Here is a 20903-nt window from a genome sequence, read left to right as displayed (position 1 = left end):
TTTATTCACATATCTGGTCCAGGGCGTTACATTAAAATCCAGAACAGAATATTTGAGTGCCACAAATAGTCAAAGGTTTTGCCATTTCCTTGACGTGGATTTGCTCAGTACTGTTATCACTGCTTGTGATCGAAATGCAAACACAGCACTACCATGGCTGCCACAGGGATGATGTCAGCAGAGAACTGTGTGTTGTGTGGCAAGAGTGCTTCTATGAAGCAGTTTTGGACTCATTTTCTCTTCAAGGGACTGTCTTGTTTATTCTTTATTTAATCACATGTGATTTTTTTATTTATTACAAATCTCAAAAATTGTGTAGTAGAGAGGCAAATAAATAAATGATGGGTCTTTGTCCCAAACGTTATGGAGAGCACTGTATATGTTCTGAAAAGTGTCCTTTTTTATTACTATTATTATTTTTTCCTTGCATGAAAGTGGTCCTTGGTGCTCTCCATCTTTGGGCCAGGGTTAATTCAATTAGCACAAATTAGTATTTGTATGTTAATACGTTTTTACACGAAATTCAACAAGATATAAGTCATTTCAATCATAATCATGTCGGCTAACTGTTGAAAAAAGACTCCACGGTTGAAATTCCAGTTTCTGTACAAACAGAGCGAGACGATAGAACTGGTTTCCTAAAGATTAGGATTTAAATATGATTTACTGTAGCATAGTTGTCTGAAGGACACAACAGGTTTTAGTCTGTCTCTGCAGGTTTTAGTGTTCTCCCAACACATACCTTTGCAGCTCTGATTAGTGGGCGGCAAGCCAGGCTTCCCTGTGGAGCGCAGTCCTGCCCATGAGTGACCTGTATCTCTGCTGTGCTTCTCATTGCGTTACTCTGATAATCTATCCGCATTGTGCCGCAAAATAGTTAATGTAGTAACTAGTTTTAATTGTTGGTTTCCTTGCAGCTTAGCATGCTGCTGTAACTGAGTTAAACGTCATGTGCACATGATGTATTGAATCATTAACTGTGTGTGGAATTCCAGCCATGTTGATCAAATTCTGCATTGAATCATCAGTGTCAAAAAAGAATCAGAGTTAGGAATGTGCACTCTCTGTGTTGTGTAAGTAAAACATTTGAATTGCCCGAGAACAAAATTGACTGACACTGGGTCTGTTGTCACCTTGAAGAAGCACCAAATGTAGACATTGTTGTGTGGGAGCGAGGTTGGCGATTGGTCTCTGTGCACCACATGCATCAAGTGAGAAAACTGCACTAATGGCCAATCAGACCCAGGCCACTGCAGTGCTATTGAAGTCCAGCTCTTTTGTTCCTAATTACATTTTTCACAGTAAGTAGTCTGGAATACTAGAGAGGTTGAGGAGATTAGAGCAAAGAGCCTGACAGCCCTTTTTTAATGATTGAAAGAAGATTAAAAATGCAAGTGCTCTCAAAATTCTACAGATTCTCAAGGTTGTGTGCGTTTTATGTGTGCATATGTATGTCTGTGTCTGCCTAAAATGTGAAACACAGTCCCCTCCAAAAGTATTGGAATAGTAAGGTCAATTCCTTTTTTTTTTTTTTTTTTTCTTGGAATGTCCTAAAAAAATTAGGACCACTGGTGTACAGAGCAACAGACATCAAACAGGTCGACCAACAGCAGTTGATGACAGAAACATTGTGAAAGCTGTGAAGAAAACCACAAAAACTGACATCACAAACAAGCTTCACTGGGCTGGGGTGAAGGTATCTCAATCAACCGTTCGAAAAAGACAGCAATATATCTAAATCTAAAACATACAAGCTCATCTGTGAAACACAGTGGAGGAAGTGTCATGGCTTGGGCTTGCATGGCTACTTCTGGAGTGAGCTCACTTATCTGTATTGATGGTGTAACTCATGATGGTAGCAGCAGGATGAATTCAGAAGTCTACAAAAACATTCTGTCCGCCAATTTACGGAGAAATTCGTCCAAACGAATTGGGAGGAACTTCATCATGCTGCAAGACAATGACCCAAAACACACTGCCAACACAACAAAGGACTTCATTAGGGAGAAAAAGTATGCAAGTGAATCACCAGACCTTAACCCAATTGAGCATGCATTTTACCTACTGAAGGGGAGATTGAAGGGAAAAACTCCCTGAAACAAACAACAACTGAAAGAGGCTGCAGTAAAAGCCTCTCACAAAAGAAGAATGCAACAGTTTAGTCAATAGGTTGCAGGCTTGATGCAGTTATTACAATTAATGGATATGCTATGGAATATGAAGTGTTATTTACTTTCATTTACTTGAATACTCTCTGTTCCAATACTTTTGCTCACCTAAAATTTGGCTAGTCTGATACCAAAGGTGCTATGTTCTAAGTAGTTTAACACATCTAGGTGTAACTACCAGGGATTGAAAGCTGAAATTCTGAATTTTTGTCTTGTGTGCATCTTTATTACCTCAACCCAGTGTTCCAGACTAACTTTTCCACTGGTAGCACTGGTGCTACCAACTTTCTCAGTTGGTCGCACCAGCATATGATTTGGTCGCACCTTTTTTCTTTGTACAGCATGGTATTAATCAATGACCTTGATGAATAGTTGCATACCCTAGTTTTGCATTGATGTAAAGATTGACAGTGACTCCAGACTTGTTATTTGCAAAATATTTTAATCTGAACATAACTGAACATAACAAAACATAACAAACATAAAAGCAAAGCATAACAGCTTTGCTTAGCATAACACTGCTGTATCCTTCTTACGTCATTTACATAGCTACAGAACTGTCCGATCACGCCGAATCACTGATAGAAACAAGATGAATTAATGACGATTCAGAAAATGTATAACTTTTAAAGATTTAAATAAATCCTATGGTGGGACTTTTGCCATTTATGGACGGTACGACAGAAAATTCCGGTGCCGTCGAACTTAATCGAATGCTTTTATTTATATCGTTCGAATGACCAAGTGCCGTTAAAAAGCAAATTGTATGGCTTTGTGCTATTCGCGTATGCTAGCTACATCATGCTAACATCGTACAGGGACCAGTAAAGGCTTAGAACACACTAGCACTTAGTTATTGTAAGTTTGATCACCTCTACTGTGAAGTAAAAACATGGACAAATTACGTTTTCTGTGAGAAATCTATTGGCGAGCTCACGTGCACACACAGCGGTCTACATTCTAAAGCTCCACTTTGCCCTCCCTACTAACAGCATAACTTATTAGCTGCAGCATTCATACGTGACCTGAACACAGTTTTTATCCCAAGGCCATCACCACACTGAACTCTGAATTTTGTGGTATTCCAATGTCAATAAAGGAAATCTGAATCTAAATTCACCCGTTCGTACCGCAACCACGGGTACTGCGTTAGCCATTGTGTTCGAAAGCAATACTTTTTTTTCTTCAGTCGCACCCTGCTTCCACCTGCACTCTTCTCCCTACTGCCTGCACTCTCATCATCAGTCGTGTCTGATTCGGGACATATTGTTGGCTCTCCCTCTCCACCAGCCTCCTTCTCTCTCTCCTCACTTTGTTTTTTAAAATAATCTGTAATGGACCGCTTAATTTTTTTGATTGTTTGTTTGTTTCGCGCCTTTTGTCTTCAGCGCCGCTATGTACACGCGCACGCGCACTAATGATGAAGGTACAGGCAGTAAGAGTGCAGGTAGGGAGAGAGCGACTGAGCCAGTGAAGAAGAAACCACAATGGCTAACGCAGTACCCGTGTGATATTCGCTGCCGGAGCGGCACCAAAACACCGGTGATCATCATGCACTCGCACTAATGCGACCACGTGAAATTGTAGCTCGCACACTCTCAAAAAATGGTCTCAGTCTAGAACCCTGCCTCAACCCCAAATGTATTCAGGGTATTGCAAAAACAAAGGAATTGGCCATGCTATTCCAATACTTTTGTAGGGGACTGTATGTGGAACTATGTGAAAATGGAAAATCAGAGCACACTACTGCATATTGAAACTGGCAGATAATTGCCAAGTGTTTGTGTCTAAAAAATATATGCAATCAGCAGACTGGAAGGAACGGGGTGATGTAGGCATCAGTGAGCACTGCAAATACATACAGGCACTGGTAGTATAATTACTAGCATTAGTTCATAATTTGTTAATAGGCTACAATTTATGGGAAATTATAATAATTTTGTTCTGAACAGTATAATCGCTATTATTTCATTATAATACACCCTACAGAAGTTGCAAATTAATTTTGTGAAACCAATTTCAGATTTAAACTTATTTTAAACTGTTAACTTATTGTTTAAAGATTTACAGAATAGGCCTGACTTTATCCCCATCCTTAAGACCTATGGACTTAAGATTTTTGCATTACTTGAAGTTTACACTATCTGTTCCTACAGCTGTAATACTTGTTCATAACTTTTAAATTGGTTTATGGTTTACGCTGAATTACATAAGATACTGCATTTGGATAATATACTGGCATTACGGCTATAAACTAGCATTAACGATGTAGTGTTAGGCTTGGCGGACAGTACGCTGGCTGGTAGAAATGCAAGTCGGGCAAAAACTTGAAGGATATTTCTCAAAGGGCTGTTGACCTCTTATCAGCGCTACCTTATGACTGAGAGCCAGCAAATTGGAAATAAAACCTAAACCACACATACTCTCCCAACCGACACTTTCAGATGCTTATCACATGAGCCTCACAAGTCACAGTTCCTACAGCATTAGCTGACCAACCAACAGCTCATACCATAGAGTATGGCACCGGATTCCACAGTCAAACTGTCACTGACACCTTATTGTCCATATGTTTCTATGGTCTGTGGTTAAAAGTATATGAAGTGAGCTTCTGTAAGTTTATGTTCATTTTAGAACACTGTATAGGTAAGATGTTGCAAATTTCTATTGCTATGGTTGGAAGCTGAGCATAGTGTTTGAAAGCTGTTTGCACAATTCTTCTCATTCAGGTCTCATGTATCAGCAGACATACACAGAATACTGCTGATCAATCAGTGGGGGGGGGGGGGGTGGAAGAAGCCTGATATTTTGCTTGTTCTACTTGTTCATGGCTGGAAGAAGCCTGATATTTTCGGCTGATTTTTATCTGCCATCTGTCCTGACAATGCGAGATAAATTAACTAATTTAATTTAAAATTGTGTTTGCCTACTGTAACTGTAACAGACATGCAAAAATCATGGTTTTGGAATAGCATGCAAACTATTTTCTTACTAACTAGCCAAATGTTAGACAGGTTATGCTGTTTTTATGGATTATTAATTCACTCTCAGCTTGCGACACAGTCAGGTGTCCAGCTTTAGTTAAGGCGGGGCGGTTTTTGTTCAGGTGGCCAGCCTTAACTATGATTGCAGGAAACACTGAGCAATTACTTCCTTATCTTGCTTCATAGTGCAAAATTTGTGAAAGAATGGAGTGGAAAGTTTACTTCATCTGTGATAATATTTGACTAGGAAGATGATGTATTCTTGAAAGATGATTATGGTGGCATGGGTTTTTCAAACACCCTGCACTGGTGTATCCTTATGCTAGTCAGGCTTTTCTTTTAGCTTTACTGTGTCTCATAGCCTGACCCTCTCTCCACACAGTCAATGAGTACCTGTTTATGGTCCAAGCCCGGGGGATCCAGATCAGGGAGAACGTGCGGAGCATTGGAGCCCAGGTTCTGGAGCAGGTGGTCCGGGGAGCCTACAGCAGCAACGGCACAGGTGGGAAGAGAATGTGGGGCAGTGTTTGGAGGAAATGTTTTCACAGCTGCATGATACAGTTTCACTCTTGCATGGTATCACTTCGCTAAATCTCAGTTTCATGAGTGAGGTATCCTTCATTAGCAATGAAACTGTGTTAATACTTTCACCACCCGAAAAACAGTGTTGTTTCTTGTCCTTGTACAGATTACGCCTATGAGTATGACATCAGTGAGCCTTATGTCCAGACAGCTATCTACCTCCCAGAGGGATTCACTTACATGCCCAGCCAGAGGTGCCCTGAAAGGCTGCCCTCAATGAGTGAGTATGGGCCACTGTCTCTCTGCCGGGGACTGTATTCAAGCTCCCAAAAATAGGGTGTGAATGATTTGCATTTAATAAATAGACATTCAAATGTTACATGGCCATGTTTTAGAGTGGTAATGTATATAGACCCACACCTTGATACAGGCCTTGGTTGAAATGCAGTGTTATTATCTGTTGCTGTGGAGTTTATGTAACAGTGTGTGTGTGTGTGTGTGTGTGTGTGTGTGTGTGTGTGTGTGTGTGTGTGTGCGTGCGCGTTTGTCAGAGGGCCCGGTGGATGTGAACATGAGTGAGATTGCCCTGGAGGAGGTTGAAAGGAGTCTTTTGGAGGGTGACCACAGTCTGGCCTCTGGGGGACACTGGAAGCCTCATGACTGTGTTGCCCGCTGGAAAGTGAGTGCCATTCTCTCTGACTGATTGATTCCTGCATGCACAATACATAGCACTTGAGCTCGCAGCATCACACAAACATCATGCATGAGACCGCATGCCTCAGCCTGGGACCTTGGCTCATATAAATGTTGGTTGTAAAACACAGTGGAAATCTTGCAGTAGCCTACATGAAGCGCATGTCATAAAGTCATAAACATGACCTGAGGCAGTTCCTTACACAACATCTAATTTCCTTTAGCTATAGATTTATCATGGTCAATGAGTGATATTTTATTGAATAAAATTGCACGCTGCTTTAATCTTAATGGGCTTGATACTCAGCTGCCTGGCTAACTTCCTTGCTATTAACTTCTGGTTGCTGTATGGTTAGTGTGCAGCGCAATGCAATTACGGTAATAAAATCCAAGAGATGACAACAATCCCTTTCCCACCACTAAAGACAGTTTGCTAATGCCATCAAAAAACACATAAATAATTAACTTTTAACAAACCCATTGTTTCTGCTTGATGGCTCTCAAAATAACCACAAGGAATCGCTCTGCTGTCTTTGCAGTCTCAGATCACTGTTCTGACAAATCCACTGATGCAGATGGATCCCTTTTAAATAACTTTCACAGTCTAGTAAATACGACATTGTTTGCTGATGGAACATATTCAACAATTACTTCCATAATTGGCATTTCATTGTCTAGAAATTTATGAAACAATTAAGTGGGACGTGTACTTCCTGTGCGAATAAAGCACGCAGAAGATGAGGAAGACTTTGTGGCTGTTTATAAAAAGCTTCAGCTTTCACCCAAATACAATGTGTGTTTGCCATGACTCTGAGTGGAGGAAGGGCAGGAGCACCAGAGGCTTACAAGCAAGGGGTTTGAGCGCTGGGACTTATCTCTGCGGGCCAGGTTGTTTTTGACAAAGGTGTGAGCCGAGCTTGACAGCAAAAGTGGGTGCTTGGTGACGACTATTTGTTCACTGTGTGCTTTAGATCTCCCTTGGGGAGGCCTGTCACGTTTGAGAAAAGATAACGGCTAGAGATCACCACATGAGATCACCACATCCCGTCAGTGCTGCACTTCCTCATCTGGAAATCTGTAGAATCTGATTTCAAAACCTCCTAAAATCTTCCAGGGGTTAACGGCTGTCACACACAAATGGAAGGTTTCCGGGTTTAATCCTGGGAGGAGACCTGCCAGTTGTTTCTTCCTTGTCAGTGTGGAATAAAAACAGATAAGTTGTTACCATGTTAGAATCCCTGGTTACAGGCTAGGCTAATACTCGAAATTAAGTTGTGTAACGTAATACTCATGCAAGGGGTCGCAGTTTGCAAGTGTTTTTTTTCCCCCATGATGCTTAAAGGGAAAATTGCTGTTCAGTCACAATGCTGTCCTTCAGTTCTGCTGTCAAAGGGATATAAACCCAGGCCCCTTGGTTAAATTCAGATTGTTGCAATGGTCCTTATTTGCCATGAAATGCTTCCTTCACTGCTTTAGAGGAGACTTCCTTAGATTATCTTCTGTTAGGTTTAAGAAGGGCAATCGAACACCATTAAATCAAGTGAACATATGAACATAATGTTGAAGGCAAATATACTCCTGTTTATTGGATTTAATCCATAACCCATTTAATTTAATTCTAACACAATCAGGTTGTCACACCTAGAGGAAACAGTAGTATTTTAGTACTTCACAAGGAAGTCTATTGCAGAAATGGCTGTTGATAAAAGGAACAATAGAACAATGCAAGCCTTTGTAGTGTATCATTACATACCATGAATATCTTCTGGAAAAGATAACGTGTGAATAGGTCCCAGGTTTGTTAATGGTAATATGAACATAGTATCAGTATGTCTCTTATTTTTTCACATCCTTTAATGTTGTTGGCAACATGTGCCAATGAGATCTCTGTTTGTCCTCAATGTGCTAATGTGACCAAATGCTTAGCACTTGCCTCTTCGCCCCCCAGGTGGCCATCTTGGTCCCTTTCCGGAACCGACACGAGCACCTCCCCATCCTCCTCCGGCACCTGATCCCCGCTCTGCAGAGGCAGCGCATCCAGTTCGGCTTTTACGTCATCGAGCAGGTCAGCTCCTTCACCCATCTCATTCCACGCTCCATCGCAGACTACACCACGCCCTGCAGCTGTTCAGCTTGAGGCCCCGGGGAACTTCCAAGCCTTTTCTCCCCTCTGATGGTCGAGAATAAAACTGAAATATTTTTACTATGTGTAATAGCGTATGCGGACACAGAGTACGTCACCTTACTGGGTGTAATAAGTAATGGCTGGCCTTAATAATTTGTGAAGAGTATGTGCAACATGGGAACCCTGGCCCACAGTCTATTCTGTGATAGTTCTTCACCAGTACAGCAGTCCTGTAAATGTTTGACTAGATTTCACAGTCACCCAGTCCTGCCATCACTCCATAAACACATTGTGTGGTAACGGGTGTGAAGGATGATCAGGAGATCATCATGACTTTGTTCCTTCACTGCTTTTCATTTAGAATTTGCTCTTCAGAGATATGCTCTCAGCCGTGTATGAGAAAATGCTTAAAGCAAAAAAAAAAAAAAAAAAAAAAAAAAGAAGAAGCCCAACGTGCACTCATGCCCCAAATTCTGAACCATTGCACCTGTGCTTTTAGAGTCATGATTACAGCAGAGAGAGTATGCAAGGTATTTGGTAGTTCTGGGAGGCTAGCTTGGGGGAAGGGTTGGGAGTTTCTTAAACACAAACTCCACCTGATTTCTCAATATCCCACCATCTCAGTGAGGAAATGCCTTGAGTTGTGAAAGGACTCAGGTGCTTATCCAGTAAGCGCATGATGTCAGAGCTTCCTCAGCGCTCAGTGTTTCCATTACACCTCCCAATGCAATCAGAAGGGAGCTTTACAGGTGTTGCAATGTGTTAATGAAAGCCTGTTTGTGTGTGTGTGTGTGTGTGTGTGTGTCTGACTCAGGCAGGGAACGAGCCCTTCAACCGGGCAATGCTGTTCAATGTGGGCTTCAAGGAGGCTATGAGAGACCTGGACTGGGACTGCATGGTCTTCCATGATGTGGACCACATCCTGGAGACTGACCGTAATTACTACGGTTGCAGCAACATGCCCCGCCACTTTGCTGTGAAGCTCAACAAGTACTACTACATGTGAGTGAACGTCATGAAAGTTAGAGTAGTAGTAGTAGTAGTAGTAGTAGTAGTTATAGAACCATATTTAACAAAAGGTCCATATATTTACATTTCATTTTTGTGAGGAAAGGTCAAAGGTTTAGAGATGGAAATCAAAGAATCATGAATGGCACAGAATCATGAATGTAAAGATTTCATATATGATTTATTTAGCTTCACTTTCTGTGTGCGCCTCATCATATTAAAACAAACTGTAAACCCAATACAGATACAGACAAAGAAAGAGTAAAAGATGACTCATCTGACCATTCTTCCATTTGTGAGGCTCACAAAAAATATGTGTGTGTATATATATATATATTTATTTACTTATTTATTTATTTATTTACTTATTTCCTTTTTTTTTTTTTATTTTTTTTTTTTTGAGACTGGATCACTGAGTTGGGTAATTCCTTAGTCATATTTTTGGACTACAGTCACATTTTGGACCACATCATCAGAGATTTTAATGAGATTTGGCATGCTGATTTAGCCTTATAAGAAACTGAATCCATGACTTACTCCATTAGTGTTGGTCATAGAGAGATGTTCCTTACTGTATCACTTGATTCACCATATTCACCAGTTCTTCTAAATATTTTGTTCACACCAAAATGAAAGGTAACAGAGTTATGAGATTATTAACTGGAAATCTCATGTGAGAGAAAAAAAAACCCAACATTATATGTTATAATCTCAACTCCATCTCCAGAAAATGTGGTCACGGATATTTGAGTCATTGCCTATATATTTATCTGATGTAGCATCACATGTTTTTTTTATCACTGATTCCATGCAATGTTTCTGTACTGTGTGGCACAGCACATTCATTATTATAAGTTGGCCAAATCAGTATGCCAAGTTTCATTGCAATCTGTGACGTTGTGCTCCCAAAGTGTGTTGAATTAGTTACCCAGGTGTTGATTCAGTTCTGTCGTTCATTTTGTTTCCGTCTTTCCCACTGATTCTTCTTGACAATGTAGTTTGCTTGTGTTTACGCTGTAATGCTTTTCAACACTGCCCCTCTTGCCTCATTAGTTCCATCTTTACAACACTTTTAATTGCTCCAGGTTGCTGTGGAAGCTCTTACACACTACTAATATGAACATGAACTTGAACTACCATTGAACTTAATATGACATACCTGTGCAGCTGTCTTCAGAATTGTGATTTCATTACTGCAAAGTCACAGTTTTCACATGGTGCTTCCATTATCTTACCGTACCCCTGTATATTTTCTGGAATAAAAAACCCCAAATAATTTCACAATTAGATGCAGGTAGACACTTATAATATTAACTGTGAGAAACCCCCCAAATGCACCAAAAGGCGGAAGTATCCGAGAGGTGAAGGAAATGCGTGTAGTCTGACAAATGCTACTGGAACAGGGTTAATTTTATTTTGTTCTCGTTTATCTGACTCCAAAAGATAAGTTCAACTGCTCCTCTGTTCTAACAGTTCAACAAAGGGAACTGCAAATGTCCACCAATAGTGTGGCTCTATATGATCGCTATCTATTTGTATAGACGCGGACGTGCCTGTGGCCTGTATAGCCTACAATGATACACTTAGTATGTATCTTGTGACGGCACTGGTGTATAGGCGAGTGACTATGGGGTGCAGGTATCCTAGGTTGTCTATGTCTGTGAGGACTCTAAACTGCTAAGTGTATAGTGGTGCAAGTCGAGAGGATGCAGGTTCAAATGAATACAATTTATTCAACAATGTGCATTGCAGAAATAGAATGACAATGTGTTTACAAGAATTACAAGTTGTAATATGAATGGCTATACGCAAATGGTGTGCAGGAGATCGTATTACATTATTGGCATTTGGCAGACGCTCTTATCCAGAGCGACGTACAACAAAGTATTAGCGAGTCTCCTCAAACCATTCCAGGTTCCCAGGGTTTACAGGAATACAACAAATCATCAAATTAAGAGTCACAAGATGGCGGTAACAATGGTCCTGCTGATGTTATCTCTGTATGTCCAACAAACCTGGTTAAACTTTGTATTAAACCTGGATGCTGGCTCACAGGTAACTTGCATTACCTGTGGTTTATTCCTACAAGATCTTTATTCAGCAACCAGTGTACTACACCACCAGTGACACCAAACTATTTCCCACATCATTAGCTATCTAAAGACACCAAACACTGTATGTGGAAAACCCATGGTTTATATAGTGCTATTTCAACTCATCAGTTTTGGGAGCATTCCACTGAGGTGGCAGAATTGCGCAGAGGCAGCACAATGATGGGAGCAATAGTCCTGTATTGACGATCACGGTCTTGTCATCAAACCTTGCTGACCCTGTGTCAACATGGTCAACACAGTCTGTTTCCTTTTGGGGGTCTGCAGAGAGGCACACTTATGTAAAATGCCCTACAGAACTAAGTAGCCATTTTCATAAGACAAAAAAAAACTCCTACATTTTCTTATTGTGATTAATTTCTATTTTAATACTTTCAAATCCATGGATAACTGATGCTAGTCAGTATATTTTGGGCATATGCTTTAGCCATGTTATCTCCTAAAATGGTATTTATTGTTTTTTTTCTCCCTGCAGGCTTCCTTATGAGGAGTTTTTTGGTGGGGTCAGTGGTCTCACTGTGGAGCAGTTCCGAAAAATTAACGGCTTCCCAAATGCTTTCTGGGGCTGGGGAGGGGAGGACGATGACCTGTGGAATAGGTGAGGAATGTTCCAGAGACAGCAAAACGAACTGTTTCAAAACCACCCACTTTTATTACATTGCGTTGCACTCATTAACAGATATTCTTTTCCAGTGTAGGACCAACTTGATTGCATTCACCTGATCAACAACGTTGCCAGTCCAGCTAGTAAAGATGCAACATCATTAAAGCACCAGTGAAAATGCTAACCAATCTAACTCCAAGCTAACCAAGAAGTACAATCCTAAACATACACAGATTGCGTCCAAGCCCTGCAAAACAAAAAACCTTAAAAATATAACCTAAAATCATAAACATCCCACAGACTGAATTGGTACAGAAAGTGGGAGTGCAATGGGGTGGTGATAAGAGGCAAACCAAGATAGGAGTTCAGTCTGCACAGAAGCCAAAGATTCTATGGTCATGACCAGTTTTATACAGCCTTTAAGTTTATTATTGATATTATGAACGCCTCTGGTGTTTCCACCGGAATGAACAAAGGTCCCTGCAGAGCCCTTTGATCTTGACTGAACAGCCCTCTCTTTATTGTGTTGTGTACCTGCGCGTGGGCTGTGTCATGTGCGCTGCTGCTGACCACGCTCTGCCTCGCCCCCGCAGGGTGAAGTTTGCAGGGTACTCGGTGAGCCGGCCGCCGGGAAACATGGGCCGCTACATGTCCATTCCGCACCACCACCGCGGAGAGGCACAGTTCCTGGGCAGGTGGGTGACGTTCGTCACATAAGGAGTGCACGGAATAACTTCTCCTGTTGTCCCGGAGATGGCTCGGCAAAATGTATTTGTGTAAACTTTGCATTTAAGGAGTAACATGTGACACTTGCCAATTGGCTTTAGGCAACAACAAAACAAATGTGCATATTCTTTTAATTTTAGTCAGTAATTTAAAATTTAAGCCTAAATTTCCCACTATAAAAGTTCACCCAAACTGTTTGTGCTGTCAATTAGCTATGATTGACAGACCGTGCTCCCCCTTTCCGCACATTGTTGTTTGTTACCATAGCTATCTCCATGATGCACGCTCGTTACCGTAGCTATCTCCATGATGCACGCTCGCTAGCTGACTTAGTATATCACCCATCAATTGGTAAGGACGCTGACTTAGCCAATGATAATTATAACCAAGTTAGCTAGATAATGCTAAGTGAATATAACCAGAAAAAATCGAATAGTCCTTAAAAAGTACTTCTCCAAAACTAAAGAACGGACATATTTAATACTTTAATCGTTTTTAAGCCCTCTTGTGCAAATTGCATATAAAAACCTAGAAGGTGTGATCAACCACCAGGTTACTCCTTTAATTAATTTGTTTTATAAAGGCGTAGAAGGTGGGAACAAAGGCTTTTGCGTGTCAGAGCCACTATTTTTGGGAGTGCTTCCTCAGAAAAATATGGCGGCCATCTTTAACTTGTGCACCATGTGGAGTTTTACGCCTGGAGGTGGGGGTAAGTGAGCGTGAAGGAGAGAGGGGTTTGACGTGTGCCCTCGTTTCTCCCGCTGTGTCCGTAGGTACACTCTGCTCCGGCAGTCCAAGGAGAGGCAGGGCCTGGACGGACTGAACAACCTGAGGTACACCCCTGTGGTCTCACGCCGCCGCCTGTACACCAACATCACGGTCAGCCTGAGCAGAGACATGGCCCCGGTGACAGGCTACAACGAAGACCGCTCCATCTCATAACCGACCGACGGCCAGGCCTCCCACAACAGCCATATTTCACAGGTCTTCATCACTGCTTTTCCCAAAAAAAGGCTGTGCAAGGAGACGCACCGCCTGACCCCCCTGGCTCCTTCGGTACACTCCCAACCGTCCCTCCTGCTGCAGCCCCGCCGAGACTTCATTGTGATTGATGCCTTACACCTGTTATATAATCATCGTCTATGCCCGCTGGTGCGGCTTGAGAGCCGGCCGACTCCACCGCCTCTTTAACCACAAGTGCGCCTCGGACTCCTGACTGAGCTAAGAGACGAGCTGCCTACTGTTCACAGCAGACCACAGTGCCACCATCAGCTCATGCATCCGTCTGGCAGGAGAGCTGCTCAGAAGGCCTCCGCTGCTAGCGAAGAGCTTCCACATGTGCTGTCCTAGTGTGAGCTTACCAGGTCCTGTTCATTTCAAACAAACGTGCACACGCGTGCCTGTATACGCACACACACACACACACACACACACACACACACACAAACACACGCTAGAACACACACCTACACACACAGTTTCTGGCGTTCAGTTTGTCTGCGCTCATAGCTTGGGGATCGGTGGCCAGTCTCGTGTGCGCCCCCCCCCTGCTGCACTGAACCTCTACACTAACAAACAAGCAACGCCGAGCAGCTGGAAGTATGAGTCCACACAGCTGGTTCTGTGTTGCACTTCCTAAAGTAGAACTTGTTTTTTTTGGGGGGTTTTTGTTTCGTGTGTTTTATTTTGTTTTTATATTGTGAAACTCTCCTGCACTGAAAGAGGGGCAGTAGACACGGGGACCACTGGAAAGGGAAGGTGGGTGAAACGGGCTGTGTGCACAGGACCACCTCCTGGCGTAAACGCGTTCATCCTCACGACGATGTCGCCTTCCTGATGACGCGGGTCGACCACGTGCTCGCACACGCATGCCCCGCCCGGACCCTTCATCAGTGGAACTGCTCCTGTCGTATTTTCAAAACCATGTTTTACTCATTAGGAGGAATACTGTTGTGTTTGCCATTTCTTATTGCACTGAATTGGGGAAGCTAGTATTTCCTTACGCATATGCACATATATGCATACACACGAACACACACATATAGAGGCATCTCTGCAGCACCAACAACACACGTGTGCACATATAAACATGTACAGATGCGTGAGTTTGCATTGACACACACACACACACACACACACACAAGCACACAAGCACAGAAGATATGTGTCATTCCCATTCCCATAAAGATTTGTACTGCACACACCCACATTGATTTCCTGTGGGCTAGTGTGGAAAACACTCTCGGACTTCTAAGGCATCTCTAGCACTGGGTTTGGATTTTATTTTTTTATTTTTTTCCAGAAGGGGAAATGAATGCAGCCAAAAAAAAAAAAAAAAAAAAAAACTCCTTTGTATACGCAAGGGAACATCCTGCATCAGGTGCTTTGGCCGTTTCATCTCTTTCCTGCTGCCACTTCCTGTTCTCTCTAAACGGTCCGGAGGCACATCCAGTCGCTGCGCTGTCCAGGCTGCATGCAAACCCTGCTTCAGCCAACCCCTGTGCGCTTGAGTAATGACAGCACGTCAGCTCTGAGAGCTGACAGCACGCACAGCGCTGTGCACACCTGTAGGAACAGTGTGTCTAGTGTGGGCACTGCCGTCTGACTTCAGCAATGTTTAGTTGGTGATTTTTAGGATCGCCCGAGATTGATCTCCAGCTTTTTATTTACTCGCCGTAAATGACATTGGACTGGATTGGAGTGTATTAGATGACCTCGTATTGGGGGTGTATCTCTGAGACTGATAGGGAAGAAGGTATTTCTGACTAAACTCTGAGACCTTACGCCAAACACGTAACTCTTCGCCACACTACAAACACCAAGAAATAAATCAATCATCAAGTGTTGTAGCCTTATATTTCGCTAAATATGACAAAAATATTGCCAATGAGGCAAGACAGTTTGATTTCATTTTAAGATTTGCCAATGGGGTGCGAAAATGTAGAAAGTTCAATTTAAAGCAAACAGTAACTTAAAACAACCTAATAATTTGTACTTGTGAGAAAAAAAAAGATCTTAAATCTTATTAAAAGACTAAAACGCCTGTTAGGACGGTAATTTCTTGGAAGGCATGCTTCTTCCTCTCAGAGTTGCGTTTGAAAGCCAGCCTTACCAGCGAGCGTGTTTACAGCGTGACCGTCCTTCAGGACTCACTGGGCCCGGTGGGGGTGTTGGCGTGCCCAAGCTGGCCATCCTGTGATACACTACTGAGAGCAGCCGGAGCAATTGGAGAGCTGCCACAGCCCTTCCTGTGCTGTTCGAGGCTCTGCGTCAGAGTGAAGGCTACGCGTGTCATATTAGACCTCCGCATTCTGCCTGTTTCTAATGCTGTTTTCTTTCAGTCTTTTGCTTGTGTGTGTGTGTGTGTGTGTGTGCCTTTCACACAGTGGTCTTAAGGCATCCATTCTATAACTGAAGGGCAATGGGAGATTCAAGGAATTGTCGATTTCATAATATTTATAAGCAATTTTAAAATAGTTGTTCGAAAAAGAAAGGCCAAGGCAGAAGCCAATGAACACTGATGTTACAGTACCATATAACATCAGTGTTTATTGATGTCCACTCTTTCGGAGATGTATGTATATATGTACCCTCCTCATTTGAATACACCCAAAGTAGTTCCAGCTTCCCTGCCGGTCTTCAGGTTTGCGCTGGCACTTCTGTTTTAATGTCCATGAACGGGATGGATTGATGGAGCAGTTTGGGATGGAAGGGGTGGGGGAGGATTAGCTCCTGACCTGTCCAGTGCCTCTGAGTGCTACTGTGCACACCACTCCTAATGTTCCCACTTAGACAGGATGCTTTCCTGTGCGGGTACTAATGGCGGTGGTGAGGTGGAGGCATGTGAAAGGTTCCTCATTCCAGTGACTCTCATCCCCTTCATCCCAAGTTCCACCCCTTCCAAGAAACACGCCTCTCTCATGCCTCAGCTTAAATTAAAGAAGCAGTATCGTATATTAACAGACTTGATAAACCATTACTTGGGTTTACATTTGAAGTCTTGGTATAATTTAGAGGCAGGCCTCTACATATTTAATTCATTATAATTGTTTTTTAGTGCTTTGTGTGTTGCTGTTGTTGCAGTGATGGTAACTGTAGAGAGCTAGACCTTTAAAGAGAGCAGCTAGAATATGATGGTTGCGCGCAACCACAGTGAACTTTAAATCCCGATAGGAGGTATAGCCAGGTATAGGGACACCTCTGTACCACCCAAACTCCGCGCCGTTTCCAATGAGAACCCAGGGAGGGGAAAACCCGGTTGTGTCCCAGACTCTCGCTTGGCAACCCCCCCCATCTTATAATGGCTTATGAAATGGTGCTGTCTGCAAAACCCCATTGCACAAAGTTGCTCTGTCATTTGAAGTTATGGTATGGCAGGCATTTGGTATGTTCATACATACTTGCATATCATGTTCTTAATCATTACCCAGGCTGACATGGCCTAGCCAATCACGTGGGGGGTTGCTGAGCAAGAGGCGAGGCCATGGCTGCTTTCCGCCCTCTCCCTCTGTGTTTGAGCGAAACGGTCTGCCCTGGCACTCGCAAGGGTCACAGTCAGGTGTAGCTCGGTGGAGCCACTCAAGCCCTGGATCTGTGTTTCATGCAGGATGGTTGGGGAAAGAGTTGGGGTTACTGATCCCAGATCAGTGTTCAAGCCTGCAGTTTGCTTTGAACATTGTGCTGTGAAACCCCTCCCATGCACTGTCAGTCACAGTTCTACAAGAGCCATGATAGAATCTATTCAGCACCAGCCAAAATGAAGAGGGACCCCCCTCTGAGAGGCTGGCAGCCTTAAATTCTTTATTTATTCCATCGTTTTCACATGTTTTTGTTTTCATTTTTTTATATATAAAAAAAATATTTAAATGAAATGAATTGTGAATCTTTACGTGTGTCCACTTGTACATATTGTTGTGTTCCCAAATAATCCCCACCGCTGCAGAGTAGTATTACACAAGAATTTGGAGTAGTTTCTGCTGATCAGTTTTGTTGAATTCACATTGCCTCACATTCTTTAAGTGAAACAGGGCCAAACATTTAACTGTCCTCTCTGCTGTACTTCATTTCAGGTTCAGTCACAATTTTGCCCCCTTTATAATGTGCAGGCTTTTTAAGTATTTTTGTCCTGCTCTGAACATTCCTGACATTTTATATGCCTGACAATAGCTTTAGAGGAAGTAAAATACTTCTAGTAAAATGTATGAAGGGTTATTTTTCTGCCCTACCCATCCGGCTGGGTTAGCCTGAGGCCAGAGATGTGCTGCAGAAACAGGAAGGAGATTACCTCAGTGGCTGATGGGGCCACAGTTTGCATGTGGTTACTCGTTTCTATCCAATATCGTTTTTTTCTCTTGCAAATATCTTTTATTAGAAAAGTTGAAGGAATCTGATCCAAGGGATGATAATGATTCTTTATTTCAGGCAACAAAACTTGAGCATCGTAAGAACTCCAAATTCTATTATACAGTGTTTTGTTAAAGAAAGAATAAGAAATTCAAATAAAATAAATAAAAATGTATTTCCTTTGTGATTGTAAGGGTCTCAAACTTGCGTAATTTAATTTAAGCCATTTGCCACATATAAACTTGATGTCAGTTGCGTGTGTTTGTGAGCGTGTATGTGTGTGTTTGTGTGAGTATGTCTGCGAGTGCATATAAATGTATATCTGCATATCCTTGATTATTGAGATTACTTTGAAGTGAAGTGCATTTTTTACCATTGTTATTCAAATCCTGCTATAAATTCAATGAACTTTCAAGGAGATGAGTTGTGGTGATTAATAAGTATCTTTCCTTGACTGAACCAATAAAAAATATTTATGTTTTGTCTGAACTATGACCTCATGCACTGTGTTTCTCACCATTTCAACTCCCAATAATGGGAAGAATGTGAATGCCTGTGAGGTTTCAAAACAATATCTTCCCCCCCAGAAATGTCTATTCAGACTGGACTGGTTTTTACATGGGATTGTTTTTCCAGGGAAAATTACAGTCGGTAAAAGAGGCTAGAATTTTGCTCTGCAATCTTTAAAAATCACTGAGATTGTGTATTCGGAGACTAAAGACACTCTCTAGTAATGAGGTACGTTACTGTGCCTCCTCCTGTAAAACTAATCCAGTTCAAACAGGGTTTTAATCTCAGACTAAAGATGAAGTTGCTACTCTATCAAGACACTTGAGCAAGGGCATCCCTCAGGAAACAGAAATGTCAAATGACTGGGTCCAATAGGTCTGGTCTGGTCAGAGATATGCTGTTCAAACATCCTGTTCACTCCAGTCAGAAACATGTAAAAGGTACTTGTGGCCACACTACTGTATATTATGCTATGTATTTCACATTTCTCTGATGGGTTGAGAAAATGTCACTCACAGCACAGAAAAAAAGGAACCAAGAAGTTTCTGTGAAATGTAAAACCACATAAAAGATCCAGAGACTGATGGCAATAGGCCAATAGTTTAAAAAAATGGTCTCCTTTTACTCTACCGTACATTTATATATATTTATATATATATATATATATATATATTAAAAAACGCAACCATTGCATTGCAACAAGTCTTGATGCTACCCCACTGAAGCAGGGAGGGGTAGCCAGCGGAAAGGCTGCGGTGCATGTGTTGCTTTGCATTTGTGGCTTTGCCAGTGCAGCGCCTCTGCTGTGCAGTTGTGGTTCTTGCCCATGCACACGTGAAAGAAGTGGCCTTTAGAGCGGAGGATTTCCTCTGCTCCACAACACCTGTGATGGAATTATCTACTGAACCTTGCTGTAATGTCCGCTCTCTTGCCTTAAGCAGACTTGTCGTTGGAGGAGGGGAGGCATCTGTGTTTTCCCTGTATGTTTTGAGCTTCAGAATCATGGAGCACTATCCTCCTACAGGTCCCGGGGCTGGAGTTCAGTTAAACATGCATACACAAAACCACTGCCTGCTCTCTGAGCCAGCGTACGTGATGTCTTCGTCTGCTGCCGTTCGTACCTCAGTCATTAATTGGGCCCACTAGCGCTGTGAAAGGGTCGCGACCTCGTAATTGAGCCGCCATCAGCAACACCTTCCAGCGAGAATGTGCGCTCCCAAACCCTCTCTGCGGAAGCTGCGGCTATTATGGCTGAGGCTGCCGGCTGAGAAGCGATGACAGAAATCGGGCAGTGCATCCCTGGCTCCCTGGCTCCCGGGGCCCCGAGAGGGACGATGAGCTGCCGCGCCCACGATGTGTTACCCAATCAAAGAGAGAAAAGGGGCACGTGTCATTCCCCCCACCCCCCTCAACCCACCAGGCCCAAGGACCGATTCTGCCCCCGAGGGCATTGGAACATGCTGCAGTAACCATGGAAGCGTGCCGGCGGCTAACGGCTCCATGCTGCCCCTGTTTGCGCTGTCAGAGTAATCAGGCAGCCGCAGCGCATCCGAGCTGGTGCTCTGCGCGGGATGCAGGCCCCACACTGCTCAGGGCTGCCTTCTGTCCCACTTGTTCAGTTATGACCTCCTGCATTTTTCATAGCGTGAAGCCTAGGCCTTCCAGAACGTTTTCATCGGATACAGTCAAAGCAATACGCTCTGAAATAAACTTTAAGCTGTACACAATTCTGTACCAGAGAGAAGATTGTGTCATAAAAATGATTGCATATGATATCAGTGACAAAGGCACTGGACCAGATGAGTATAATTTGAAATATTGTAAATAGTTTTCTCTTTTACCATAGCTATATTTGCAGTGACTGCACAAAATGAATGCAAAGCAAAACTATTATTTGTGTATTTACTGTAGTAGCCTCCAGCAGCAATACAGTCTTCAGTGGATACAATCTGCACAGCATGTAATATCAAGGTGTAGCTACTGTATTTCATTAAGCTGTCAGTCATACATCCAAATGCTGCTGATTATTCCAAGAGAAACTTTATATGTAAGTTTATATATGTTTCATATTTAAGTTAACTTTGAGAGATGTATTAAAAAAAAAAAATT

General features: G+C 42.6%; 1 protein-coding gene across 1 annotated transcript in view; it reads left to right on the top strand.

The window, feature by feature from the left end:
• b4galt5 (UDP-Gal:betaGlcNAc beta 1,4- galactosyltransferase, polypeptide 5) overlaps window positions 1-18773 on the top strand; it is a 33602-nt gene extending 14829 nt beyond the window's left edge. The window contains exons 2-9 of the mRNA XM_061256907.1: window positions 5535-5654; window positions 5841-5954; window positions 6226-6353; window positions 8316-8432; window positions 9307-9494; window positions 12087-12209; window positions 12809-12910; window positions 13715-18773. Of these exons, the coding sequence (XP_061112891.1) occupies window positions 5535-5654; window positions 5841-5954; window positions 6226-6353; window positions 8316-8432; window positions 9307-9494; window positions 12087-12209; window positions 12809-12910; window positions 13715-13883 (1061 nt within the window). The 3' untranslated portion in view covers window positions 13884-18773. The remainder of the gene's footprint in view (window positions 1-5534; window positions 5655-5840; window positions 5955-6225; window positions 6354-8315; window positions 8433-9306; window positions 9495-12086; window positions 12210-12808; window positions 12911-13714) is intronic.
• Window positions 18774-20903: the final 2130 nt, after the last annotated feature.

Source organism: Conger conger, chromosome 10 (genome assembly GCF_963514075.1).
Source record: "Conger conger chromosome 10, fConCon1.1, whole genome shotgun sequence".
NCBI lineage: Eukaryota > Metazoa > Chordata > Actinopteri > Anguilliformes > Congridae > Conger > Conger conger.
Note: the sequence above shows the minus strand (reverse complement) of the source record. Positions and strands in the feature narration are given on the sequence as shown.